Source organism: Ranitomeya imitator, chromosome 1 (genome assembly GCF_032444005.1).
Source record: "Ranitomeya imitator isolate aRanImi1 chromosome 1, aRanImi1.pri, whole genome shotgun sequence".
Classification (NCBI taxonomy): domain Eukaryota; kingdom Metazoa; phylum Chordata; class Amphibia; order Anura; family Dendrobatidae; genus Ranitomeya; species Ranitomeya imitator.
Window position 1 is genome coordinate 888,893,676 of NC_091282.1, and position 12,720 is coordinate 888,906,395.

Here is a 12,720-nt window from a genome sequence, read left to right on the forward strand (position 1 = left end):
TGTGATCCAAGGCCCGTCCGAGGGTGAGTATATCCATGTTTTTTTATTTTTATTCTTTATTTTTTTACATGAATATGGATCCCAGGGCCTGAGGGAGAGTCTCGGAAGGAAGGATTGTACCGTACGAAGAACTACCTTGTCCTGGTGAAAAGCCAGGAAGGGCCGTCTGCAGGAGAGTGCTGTCAGTTCAGACACCCTGCGTAGCGAGGTGATTGCCACTAGGGAAACCACCTTCTGGGAGAGAAGGCGGAGCAGGACCTCCTTAAGGGGTTCGAAGGGTGGTTCCTGCAATGCTGTCAGGACCAGGTTAAGGTCCCACGTTTCTAGTGGTCGTCTGTAGGGGGGAACCAAACGGGAAACTCCCTGAAGGAAAGTCCTTACTTGCGGCTTGGTAGCAATGCGCCGGATGGAGAAAACCAAGTACTTTGGGTAGAGAATAAGGGAGTGGGATCTGGCCACGAGATTCGCACCAGGTAAAGAATGCTTTCCAGGTACGGTAATAAATCTTGGCAGAGGCTGGCTTCCGTGCCCTGATCATGGTTCCAATGACGTCCGGCAAGAGCCCTGCCTGGGTTAGAACCCAGGTCTCAAGGGCCACGCCGTCAAATTGAGAGCCCCTGAGTTCTGGTGGTAGAACGGGCCTTGTGATAGAAGATCGTGGCGGTCGGGGAGACACCAGGGGGCGTCTGCTGTAAGTTGTACAATGTCGGCGTACCATGTATGTCTGGGCCAGTCCGGTGCAATTAGGATGGTTGGAACTCCCTGTTTGATCTTCCTCACCACTCTGGATATCAGGGGGAGAGGTGGAAAAATATACAGGAGCTGGAACTGAGTCCAGTCCTGAACCAGAGCGTCTGCTCCGAGCGACCGCGGATCGTGTGTTCTGGCCATGAAGTTGGAGACCTTGGCATTGAAGTGGGATGCCATTAGGTCCACATCTGGGGTTCCCCAGCGGTGACAGATCTGGCGAAAAATTTCGGGATGGAGAGACCACTCTCCCGAGTCTATTCCCTGTCGGCTGAGGAAGTCTGCTTCCCAGTTGTCCACACCCGGAATGTGGACCGCTGAAAGAACCGACCCTGTGTCCTCCGTCCAGCGGAGGATGTGTGACACTTCTCGCATCGCCTGGGTACTTCGGGTCCCCCCTTGGTGATTCACATATGCCACTGCCGTGGCATTGTCCGACTGTATTCTGATGTGAGAGGCTGCCAGCAAGTGATGGAAGGCCCTCAATGCCAGGAGGATGGCACGAATTTCCAGGATGTTGATTGCTGCCACTGGGGACCACTTGCCCTGTGCACTGTGGTGTAGGTGCACCGCACCCCAACCTGTCAGGCTCGCGTCGGTGGTCAGAACCTTCCATTGACCTGTGAGAAAGGATTTCCCCTTTGCTAGCGAAGTAGGCTTGAGCCACCAGTGCAGGGACCTCCTGGTTGACGATGTTAGCTGGAACTCCCTGTCGAGAGAAAAGGGATTCCTGTCCTAGGACTTGAGAATGGCTAGTTGGAGAGGCCTGAGGTGAAACTGGGCAAATGGGACCGCTTCTATTGCTGCCCCCATCTTGCCGAGGACTCATGGCAAACCGGAGAGATCGAGGGGGTTTGCGGAGGAGGGTGCGACCCCTAGAGGTGTTGAATAGCATTCCCAGGAAGGTCAGGGACTGACTGGGTTGGTGATGACTTTTGCAGGTTGATTAACCAGCCCATGCGACAGAGTATCGGTTGTGATTGAGACGCTGAGCTCACAGTCCTTGAAGGTGGAAGCCTTGATGAGTAGATCGTCCAGGTATGGAACGACTACTATGCCTCTGGAGTGCAGGACGTCCATGGTGGCTGCCATGACTTTGGTGAACACTCTGGGAGCCGTGGCAAGTCCGAAAGGGAGAGCCACGAATTGGTAGTGGTCCTGGCCTATTGCAAACCTGAGAAACCTCTGATGGGCAGATGCAATGGGTATATGCAGGTATGCATCTTGTATGTCTATGGAGGCGAGATATTCTCAGTTCTCCATGGACGCAATGATGGACCGAAGGGACTCTATGCGGAAGTGACGGACACGTACATATTTGTTGAGCTGTTTTAGGTCCAGTATGGGCCGTACGCTGCTTCCTTTCTTGGGAACTACGAACAGATTAGAGTAGAACCCTCGGAAGCGGTCAGTCGTGGGGACCGGTAATATGACTCCTGCTTGAAAAAGCGAGGAGACCGCTTGGTGGTAGGCACAAGCCTTGGCTGGCGGTTTTGGGGGGACAGAGAGAAAGAATCGGTCCGGTGGGTTGGAGGTGAAGTCTATTTTGTATCCGGAAGACACTAGTTCCCTGACCCACCTGTCTTCTGTAATAGGCAGCCAGACTTGATGAAAGAGCAAAAGTCGGCCGCCTACGGGTGTGGTGTCTTCCGGAGTCCGTGAGTCATGATGAGGAGAAAGTCTGAGATTTTCCTCTTCTGGGCTTAGGCTGGCCTGCTTTTGACTGCCAGGTCTTATCCGACCTTTGCGTCGATCGTGCGTTGTCCCTGCGTGGGGAACGGTTACGATTTTGTGCTGGACGCGAGACGGACCAGCCCGAGGAATTCCGAAAGGATCGGAATCGAGTTTGGTTACGCTTCTTGTAAGCGCGTTTAGGTCTGAGTTGGGGAAGAGAAGTACTCTTACCCCTGGTAGCGTTGGATATCAGTGTCCAACTGTTCACCGAAAAGTCTCCCACTGAAGTAGGGGAGGTGCGTGAGGGACGACTTGGAGGCTGCGTCCGCTTTCCATTCCCGTAGCCAGAGGATACACCGAAATGTTATGGCGTTTGATGCTATCCCCGCTACTCCCCTTGCTGAATCCAGAGCTGCATGAAGCATGTAGTCTGCTACAACTGCTATTTGAACCGCTTGGTCCGACAGCTCAGGAGCGGATGCTTGGAGAGCTTGTAAATTTTTTGCCCAGGCCAGAATGGCCTTGGCAGCCCAAACTGAGGCGATCGCGGGAGCCAGGGATGCTCGAAAATTGAACGAGCCATGCGTTCTACCTGCCGGTCTGCTGCATCCCTGAGGGTTGAGCTATCTGGCAGTGAAAGGAGGGTCTGTGCTGCAAGCCTAGAAACTGGGGGGTCCACTTCGGGTGGATCTGTCAATTCCTTGGTGTCCTTCTGTGGGAAGGGGTACCTCGCCTCCAGATATTTGCGATTAGCGAATTTTTTCTCAGGCTGTGAGCTGCTTCTTAAGGATCGCCTTAAACTCTGGGTGGTTAGAGAAAACCTTAGGCGGTTTCAGAGGTCCTTCAAAGGAAATCTTATGTTCTGGGGCCTCTGGTGGCGGATCAGAAATGTCCAGCACCCGATGGATGGAAGAGATTATGTCCTCAACTAGCGCTGTATTGCTAGGAGGAATTGGGATCAGGGACCCTTCCGTTTCCCTGTCTGAGTCAGAGTCGCAGATGCCTTCCGAATCCTGTGTATCACTGAGGCGTCCCCTGCTGGGTGAGCTGGGGAGGAAGCCTTCTCTGGTCAGGGACTGCGGAGATCTGCATTGTCTGTCCCTGGAATGGAACTGTCTAGATGACCTGGAGCTACGGTGTCTCTCCCTAGAGGGGGATGACCGTGTGCTATGGGATGACGCAGATGGACTTGATCTATGGGTCCGCTTGCGTCCTGACTTAGACGTGGATGTGCCAGGGTCATCTTGTTCCTGAGTCAAGCTCTCCCTTTGCTGGGTAACGGTCATAGCAGAGGCATGACCCTGCAGAGCCTGAAGCAATGAGGAGGTTAGGTTATCTATAGACTGTGTCATAGATTGCGATATCTGAGTAGCCCATTCCGGCGTGGCATTAGACACCGAAGCATTGGCAGGGGCTTCTTGGGGCTCTGACACATTAGTTTGTATGCAGTTCTGGCAATGCGGGTACGTGTTGCCACTGGGGAGAGCGGTCCCGCAGGCTGTGCAGAATGCATAATAGCAGTTCTGCCTGGTTCTCTTGACCTTGAGCCCGGCTTTGTGCACAGAGTGCAGAAGGGCTGCCGGCAGAGGACCTTACAGGGGTAGAGAAAACTTATAGGGGAGCCTTAATGGTAATATGAATTCACAGCTGAGTAAAGAACCCAGCTGTGATCTTACCCCACCAGTGTGCCCCTAAGGGTACCGTCACACTATACGATTTACCTACGATCACGACCAGCGATACGACCTGGCCGTGATCGTAGGTAAATCGTAGTGTGGTCGCTGGGGAGCTGTCACACAGACAGCTCTCCAGCGACCAACGATGCCGAGGTCCCCGGGTAACCAGGGTAAACATCGGGTTACTAAGCGTAGGACCGCGCTTAGTAACCCGATGTTTACCCTGGTTACAAGCGTAAAACTAAAAAAAAAACAAACAGCACATACTTACATTCTGGTGTCCGTCAGGTCCCTTGCCGTCTGCTTCTCGCACTCACTGACTGCCGGCTGTAAAGTGAAAGTGAAAGCACAGCCGCTGTGCTCTGCTTTCACTTTACGGCCGGCAGTCACAGTGCGGGAAGCAGACGGCAAGGGACCTGACGGACACCAGAATGTAAGTATATGCTGTTTTTTTTTTTTTAGTTTTACGCTTGTAACCAGGGTAAACATCGGGTTACTAAGTGCGGCCCTGCGCTTAGTAACCCGATGTTTACCCTGGTTACAAGCGAACGCATCGCTGGATCGCATCGCTAGATCGGTGTCACACACACACCGATCTAGCGATGACAGCGGGAGATCCAGCGATGAAACAAAGTTCCAAACGATCTGCTACGACGTACGATTCTCAGCAGGATCCCTGATCGCTGCTGCGTGTCAGACACAGCGATATCGTAACGATATCGCTGGAACGTCACGAATCGTACCGTCGTAGCGATCGAAATGGCAGTGTGTGACGGTACTCTAAGTCCAGCGCGGAAGATCCACAGTCCTGTGCCCCCCGGAGACTGGCTGCCTGGTCCTTGTCCTACAGACCGGGAGATGCAGGGTTAATCTACAGCAGAAAAATGGCTGCTGAGAAAGGAGAGGAAGGAGGAGAGGGGGCGGAGAGCTTGAAAAAGGCGGCAAGGCTGTGTGAAAATGCGCCCTTTCTGTCTCGATCCACCCCCTTTATGACACTATAGAGTGTCATATTTGTCATCCGGGGGGCGGAGAGGAGGCCGAAGCCGAGGCCTAAATTAGATGCCTGATACCCAGAAGGGCTCCAGGCCGGCGCAAAAGTCCGGTAGGGGGTCGTATCTGAACCGGACTCCCCCCTTCCCCCCCCCGGATTTAAAGGCAGGATGGCGGTGGGGCTATGAGCGGAAAGGGGAGCCTGGTTGGGGTCTCCCTGAGGAAGTAAAGAGCTGATGCTGCCACAGAGACAGGGGCGCAGGGAGCCCTGTGTGTCTGTGCCATGCCTGCCTGCACTCCCCCTGGCCCCAACAGGAGCCCGCAGCTGGGCTGGGGTCCCTGGATGCAGGCGCAGTGTGCTGGCCCATTGCTGGGAGCTGTAGAGTGCTGCCTGTACAGGCCCCTACCTGAGGTGTCTCAACCTAATAGGGAGGGTGCTGTTGTCACGCCTTCAGGGGCCTTTATTCTCGCCCTCAACCCAGAAACCTAAAGGAATTGGGGAAGGAGGGGGGGTGGGGGGGTCTCGACTTCGTACCAGCACACAAGGGACTGGGGAAGGAGCAACATGGGGAATAGCCATCTCTACTTCAACTGGGCACCCCGTAATAGGGGGCCGAGGAAGGAGCCATGGCGGGAGTCACACAGGAGGCCCTCTTTTTCATCTGTAATCCCGTCGGAAAAAAATGGAGTAAAAAAAAAAATCTTTAGGTGTGCCTCCTATGCGACACTAAGCAAAAACTGGAGAAGGCTGACGCCGTCCAGGGGTGTATACTGCAGAGGAGGAGCCACAGTTAATCTTTTTCAGATTATGCATAGTGTCGCCTCCTAGTGGACAGCAGCATAACACCCATGGTCCTGTGTCCCCCAATGAGGCGACAGAGTAATTCTCTTTATTTTGCTATATATAGCATACCGCGATCTCCCGGGAGCGTCACTCTGTGAGGCCCAGACTGCGCCGGCGCTTGCGCAGTCTATAAAGGCTTCGGACAGAGTGACGCTCCCAGCGTTATATTATAGATATATTATAGATAGATAGATATATATAATCTAACGCTGGGAGCGTCACTCTGTCCGAAGCCTTTATAGACTGCGCAGGCGCAAGCGCCGGCGCAGTCTGGGCCTCACAGAGTGACGATCCCGGGAGATCGCGGTATGCGTTCACACTGAACGCACAACGCGATCTCCAACAGAGAAGCAGGGACCGCCAGGAAGGTGAGTATCGGCCATATTCACCTGTCCCGTTCCACCGCTGAGCGCCGCCATCTTCCCGGTCTTCGGCCTGTGACCTTCAGTTCAGAGGGCGCGATGACGCGCTTAATGCGCGCCGGCGCCGCCCTCTGACTGACCAGTCACAGCCAGAGGACCGGGAAGATGGCGGCACATAGTGAGTGCTGGGGGGGCCTGAGCTGGCGGCGATACCGGCACCTGACCCCCACAGCGCGCCGGTGTCCCCGCCTGCTCAGGCCCCCGGATGGGTGCAGCACATGACAGGATGGGGGCGCAGGATGGGTGCAGCACATGACAGGATGGGGACGCAGGATGGGTGCAGCACATACCAGGATGGGGATGCAGGATGGGTGCAGCACATGACAGGATGGGGACGCAGGATGGGTGCAGCACATGACAGGATGGGGATGCAGGATGGGTGCAGCACATGACAGGATGGGGACGCAGGATGGGTGCAGCACATACTAGGATGGGGACGCAGGATGGGGATACAGGATGGGTGCAGCACATACCAGGATGGGAACAAAAGCAAAAAAGGAGGGCACTATCAATAATAACCAACTGAATTCGCTGAACGGGGATCTACCCAGAAGTATGTCAGAGAGGAATATCATAAACAAAGGAGAAAAGAGACATACCAAAACCTGGGGAACACCCTTAATAAAGAGTTTATAAATGTAGAAAAAAATATAATTTTATTCATTGATTGAAGTCTAAACAACACATACCACATAGAAAATAGTTAGATAAAAACATAAGCATTAAAAACACTTAATAAAGACCACCCCAAGAAAGAGGCAGGAGGAAATAAAGACCCCTAGGACCCGAAACAGTGGGTCTGGTACACTCAATAGATATAACATTGTACAATTAGATGACAATACAGCACATAGTTGTAGGACATGGTAACAAATACTAGTGATGCTGGTGTGGGAAAAGAAAATGTTATGCCCACAGAACATAAAGGGGCCAGAACACCAAATACCTAATACTTCACAATAATATCAAATACGTTAGCTTTAGAAGGTCCACTGAAAGTGAGTGGACACTATATAACCAGCCAAACTTGCATAATAGCCTATCCAGTACCTAGATACTGGCAAAGGGGTGTTATTGCCCAAGAGTTAGACTATGTCCAGCACCCAAAAACACACACATGAGCACCACAGGCAAATAACTGGGATACCAATGGTGTGCGAGACTGGAACCCACTGCTACATAAGATATCCGGCACCATATAATATAAAGTGTCAGAGTCGCAGGGGGAATCGGTACATGTAACCACCAAAAACTACCATACAGACGGAGTGCTAATTGAAAAAAACAACATATGTATATATAAACAATGTCTCAATAGCAAAAAGATGCAGCTGCAAGCTGAAGCACGTGTATATGGAGCAGAGGTGGATACATGACCTATAAGAGTGTGGCAGAAAGCCCACGATGACAGATGGACACTGCCTGCATCTGTCATCGTGGGCTTTCTGCCACGCTCTTATAGGTCATGTATCCACCTCTGCTCCATATACACGTGCTTCAGCTTGCAGCTGCATCTTTTTGCTATCGAGACATTGTTTATATATACATATGTTGTTTTTTTCAATTAGCACTCCGTCTGTATGGTAGTTTTTGGTGGTTACATGTACCAATTCCCCCTGCGACTCTGACACTTTATATTATATGGTGCCGGATATCTTATGTAGCAGTGGGTTCCAGTCTCGCACACCATTGGTATCCCAGTTATTTGCCTGTGGTGCTCATGTGTGTGTTTTTGGGTGCTGGACATAGTCTAACTCTTGGGCAATAACACCCCTTTGCCAGTATCTAGGTACTGGATAGGCTATTATGCAAGTTTGGCTGGTTATATAGTGTCCACTCACTTTCAGTGGACCTTCTAAAGCTAACGTATTTGATATTATTGTGAAGTATTAGGTATTTGGTGTTCTGGCCCCTTTATGTTCTGTGGGCATAACATTTTCTTTTCCCACACCAGCATCACTAGTATTTGTTACCATGTCCTACAACTATGTGCTGTATTGTCATCTAATTGTACAATGTTATATCTATTGAGTGTACCAGACCCACTGTTTCGGGTCCTAGGGGTCTTTATTTCCTCCTGCCTCTTTCTTGGGGTGGTCTTTATTAAGTGTTTTTAATGCTTATGTTTTTATCTAACTATTTTCTATGTGGTATGTGTTGTTTAGACTTCAATCAATGAATAAAATTATATTTTTTCTACATTTATAAACTCTTTATTAAGGGTGTTCCCCAGGTTTTGGTATGTCTCTTTTCTCCTTTGTTTATGACATACCAGGATGGGGACGCAGGATGGGGATACAGGATGGGTGCAGCACATACTAGGATGGGGATACAGGATGGGTGCAGCACATACCAGGATGGGGGCGCAGGATGGGTGCAGCACATGACAGGATGGGGGCGCAGGATGGGTGCTGCACATGACAGGATGGGGACGCAGGATGGGTGCAGCACATGACAGGATGGGGACGCAGGATGGAGCAGCACATACCAGGATGGAGACCATATACCAATATAAATGCTCGCCACCCGGGCGTAGAATGGGTTTAATAGCTAAATAAATATATAAGATATATATAGATAGATATTTTTTTACTTAGTCCATCTATGGGACTTTAACTTCCTGCAGTCTGTTTGTGGCCAGCCTGCTCTCAAACTTGCTAGATCATGCACTGAGTATGATCTAACAAGCTTACTAAAGCCTGGTGACCTGGATGTCATCATGATGACATCGGGTCACCATGGCAACGATCAGGCCCCTTCCTCTGCCTGCCTTCTAAATGTTGCCATATCAGCATATAAATGATGCTTGATATCGATCACATTACTTAGGGGGGGTTAAAGTGCTGGGAGCGGTGTAGGCACCAAGTACAGTTAACAATTGGCGGTTATCGAGCGCGCAGCCTGCGAGCACAAAATCGCCTGGACGTATGGATATGTCCAAGGTCATGAAGGGGTTAATTCAGTGCTAATTTTTATGTGCAACCCATCACCCTAAAGACGCACCCCTGGAGAATCACGACAGCAGCGTCCACCCTCTGAGAGCACATGACATTTGCATGCAAAACACACACAGATCATTTAGTCCACATGAGCAAAGACGCAGGCATCAGGTGTTGCTGTGTTTTTGGTGCAGAAAAGCTAGGAACAGGTACTAAACTTTGAGGATGAAAAACGCAGCAACATACAAAAAACTTTTTTTAAACTTTTTTTTTTTACTGCCAAGAGAGCAGGTTTTGCCTGCAGAAAAAGTGAGTGAGTGAAAACTCAACATGTGAACATTGCATTCATTAAAAAAAAAAATTGCATTACCTCTCAAGGCTAACATTTCTTTCCGCATATTGCTGCCATCCTTGTAGAATTCTAAACCTAACTTTTTTCATAGAGAGTAGGCAACTTACCACAATAGTATGGGGCAAATGTTTTTGTTTGCTCAAGAGTATAGAAGCATTTATCCCAGTAATCCTTTAGCTCTTTTCTTATGTTCAGGATCACTTGCTTCAGATTTGCCATCTTAAGCTCCTCCAGTCGTGCTAGCTCACTTTCCCACTAAAAACAGAGGAAATCAGTAATATGGTTACCATTCCCAACTCCAGACATGACCGAACCAATAGTTTTGGAAGCATACTTTTTCATATAGGTATAAGATGAAACCCAGTCAAAGCGATCTTCCTCAGCATCTTAGATACTTCGAATATCACCTTGAAGTCTGGGATCTTTGACATGAATAGTTTGCGCATGGTGGACCATGGAGGTACTAGGACCCAGGATAGAGAGAAAATTCTTTTCTGGGACCTTCACCTAACAGCAGGTCAAGTTTTAATATACGGTAAACCTTTGTGATCAGAGGAACTTACCATTCTTAGTTCTTCAGAAATGGACCGTCCAGAAACCTTTCCACATGCTTCTCGCTCCTCCTGCGTCACTTGCAGCAGATCCCATAATGAAAGAACTTTTTCTTTAACAGTATTTAACGTGGACAGAAGGGCTTCCTTTCTCAGTTCAAGCTGGAATACAGAAAAGTGGCAGATTAACCTTTAGATGAATAAAGAAAGAATAGATGCAAATATCAAGTCAGGGAGAGAATGCATCTTGATAGGACAGGATCGTTGAAAGGACAATTCCAGTTAGCAGAACAGACCGGTTTCTGTATAAACAGTCCCTACATAGGACAAGATATTTAGCTGACAAACCCATTTTGACAATAGCCATGAGTAGAGATCTGAAATTGGGCTTGCCTAGCCAATAAAGGGAACCTCTCTGCTGCCCTAGCCACTATCTCTGTATAGCACCCTTTACCTGCATTTTAACAAGCCCCTTTTTACGGAATTAATGTAAAATTAGCTTTAAACCCTGCGCTCTCGCTATGTACAGAGTGAGTAGTCAGGGGGTTGCTTCATTTCCTCAGACTAAACCTCCCACTAATCATGCAAGAACATTAAACATTATCATTATCAAAACTGCAGCGACCAAAGTGAGTGATCACTGGAATCAAGGTCTCTGTCCCTATAGTATGCTGTTCCCAGACAGGGCAACAAAAACCAGGTGGCAGATTCCCTTCAAGATGTCTTCCTGTTCTTCACAAGAACATTAGTAGCAATAGACTAAGACCCTATTTGTTTGAATGGAAGCATTATATAAGCATGCTCTAAGCTGAGCAAAAAATTACTGTGAAAAGAAGGAAGCTGTAAGCCTTAACTACTATGTAGAAGTGGTATCTCTCCTTTCATTCTAAAGGTACCTTCACACTGAACGGTATCGCTAGCGGTCCGTGACGTTGCAGCGTCCTAGCTAGCGATATCGTTCAGTTTGACAGGCAGCAGCTATCAGGATCCTGCTGTGACATCGTTGGTCGGAGCAGAAAGTCCAGCACTTTATTTTGTCGCTGGACTCCCGCAGACATCGCTGAATCGGCGTGTGTGACGCCAATTCAGCGATGTCTTCACTGGTAACCAGGGTAAACATCGGGTTAGTAACCTGATGTTTACCCTGGTTACCAGCGTAAACGTAAAAAAAAAAAAAAAACACTACATACTTACATTCCGGTGTCTGTCGTCTGGAGCTGTGCTTCTCTGCACTGTGAGCGCCGGCCGGAAAGCAGAGCACAGCGGTGACGTCACCGCTCTGCTTTACGGCCGGCCGGCGCTCACAGTCAGTGCAGAGAAGCACAGCGCCTGGGGACAGACACCGGAATGTAAGTATGTAGTGTTTGTTGTTTTTTTACGTTTACGCTGGTAACCAGGGTAAACATCGGGTTTCTAAGCGCAGCCCTGTGCTTAGTAACCCGATGTTTACCCTGGTTACCCGGGGACCGGCATCGTTGGTCGCTGGAGAGCTGTCTGTGTGACAGCTCTCCAGCGACGTTGCAGTGATCGGGATCGTTGTCTAGATCGCTGCAGCGTCGCTAAATGTGACGGTACCTTAAGCTTGTGTGATAATGAAACTGCCGTAAAGTCTTCCGTACAGATCAAAAAGCGTTAGTCTAGTGTAAGGCCAGGAAGTGAAAATTGCATATTTTTTTTTAAAAAAACTGATAAGATAGGAAAAAACAAAAACAACAAAACAGTACACTATAGGTACCGTAATTTAACAAATGCCCATACAAAGGTAGTCAGGTGATCTCCAGGCGGACCACAATTTGCATTGAAAAATATCCAGCATCCACATTGAGGTGGGGGGAGGGATGAAGCCATTTAAGCTTATCAGTTCCAAATGTGGTGGAGCAGTTCATCATGACTCCAAATTGGCAGCAAAGAACCCCTCAAAACATGTCTGAAACTGTGTAGGGATATATGGCTATGTTTCCTTGTGAATGAATAGTGTACTGTAAACTGATTTTTATAAGACATTAACTTGATACAGTGGATGAGACCCTAAATGCCTTTTCTTTAAAGCAGAGCTGGGCCCAGTGCGGCCTGCGGACCAAGACAACCAAAGGGCAGAAAACAGTGGCCCAGGGGGTCACACTATACCCTTACATGGTCCTGATAAAATACACCCTCAGGATGCAGACAGTAAATACATGATTGGTGAGGACAGCTGCTGGCTCCTTCTTCCACTAGCAGCATGTGAGACAGCAGAGGCGATGACGTTATTACACCGCATCAGCTATACGGAAAGTCAGTGCTCCAAAGAACGGAGCAGAGTGGCAGGGAAAGGGATCGAGGTATGTGTTTTATGCTATGGGATATCTGCATGTATAGGAGGCTCATACAGTATACAGGGGAATGTCAGCATACTTAACCTCTTCCCGCAAATGGATGTACTGGTACGTCATGGCAATTATCTCCAGGAGCTCAGCTTAAGCGATAGGAGAGGTGGCAGCTGTTTTAATCCTCTAAATGCCACGACTGATAGTGATCGGAGAGGG

General features: G+C 49.3%; 1 protein-coding gene across 3 annotated transcripts in view; it reads right to left on the reverse strand.

Moving 5' to 3' along the window:
* LOC138652940 (protein regulator of cytokinesis 1-like) overlaps window positions 1-12,720 on the reverse strand; it is a 124,752-nt gene that overhangs the window by 43,113 nt on the left and 68,919 nt on the right. For all 3 annotated transcript variants that reach the window (XM_069743166.1, XM_069743163.1, XM_069743164.1), the window contains exons 6-7: window positions 10,208-10,357; window positions 9,752-9,899 (exon numbers count right to left, since the gene is read on the reverse strand). In XM_069743166.1, the coding sequence (XP_069599267.1) occupies window positions 9,752-9,899; window positions 10,208-10,357 (298 nt within the window). The remainder of the gene's footprint in view (window positions 1-9,751; window positions 9,900-10,207; window positions 10,358-12,720) is intronic.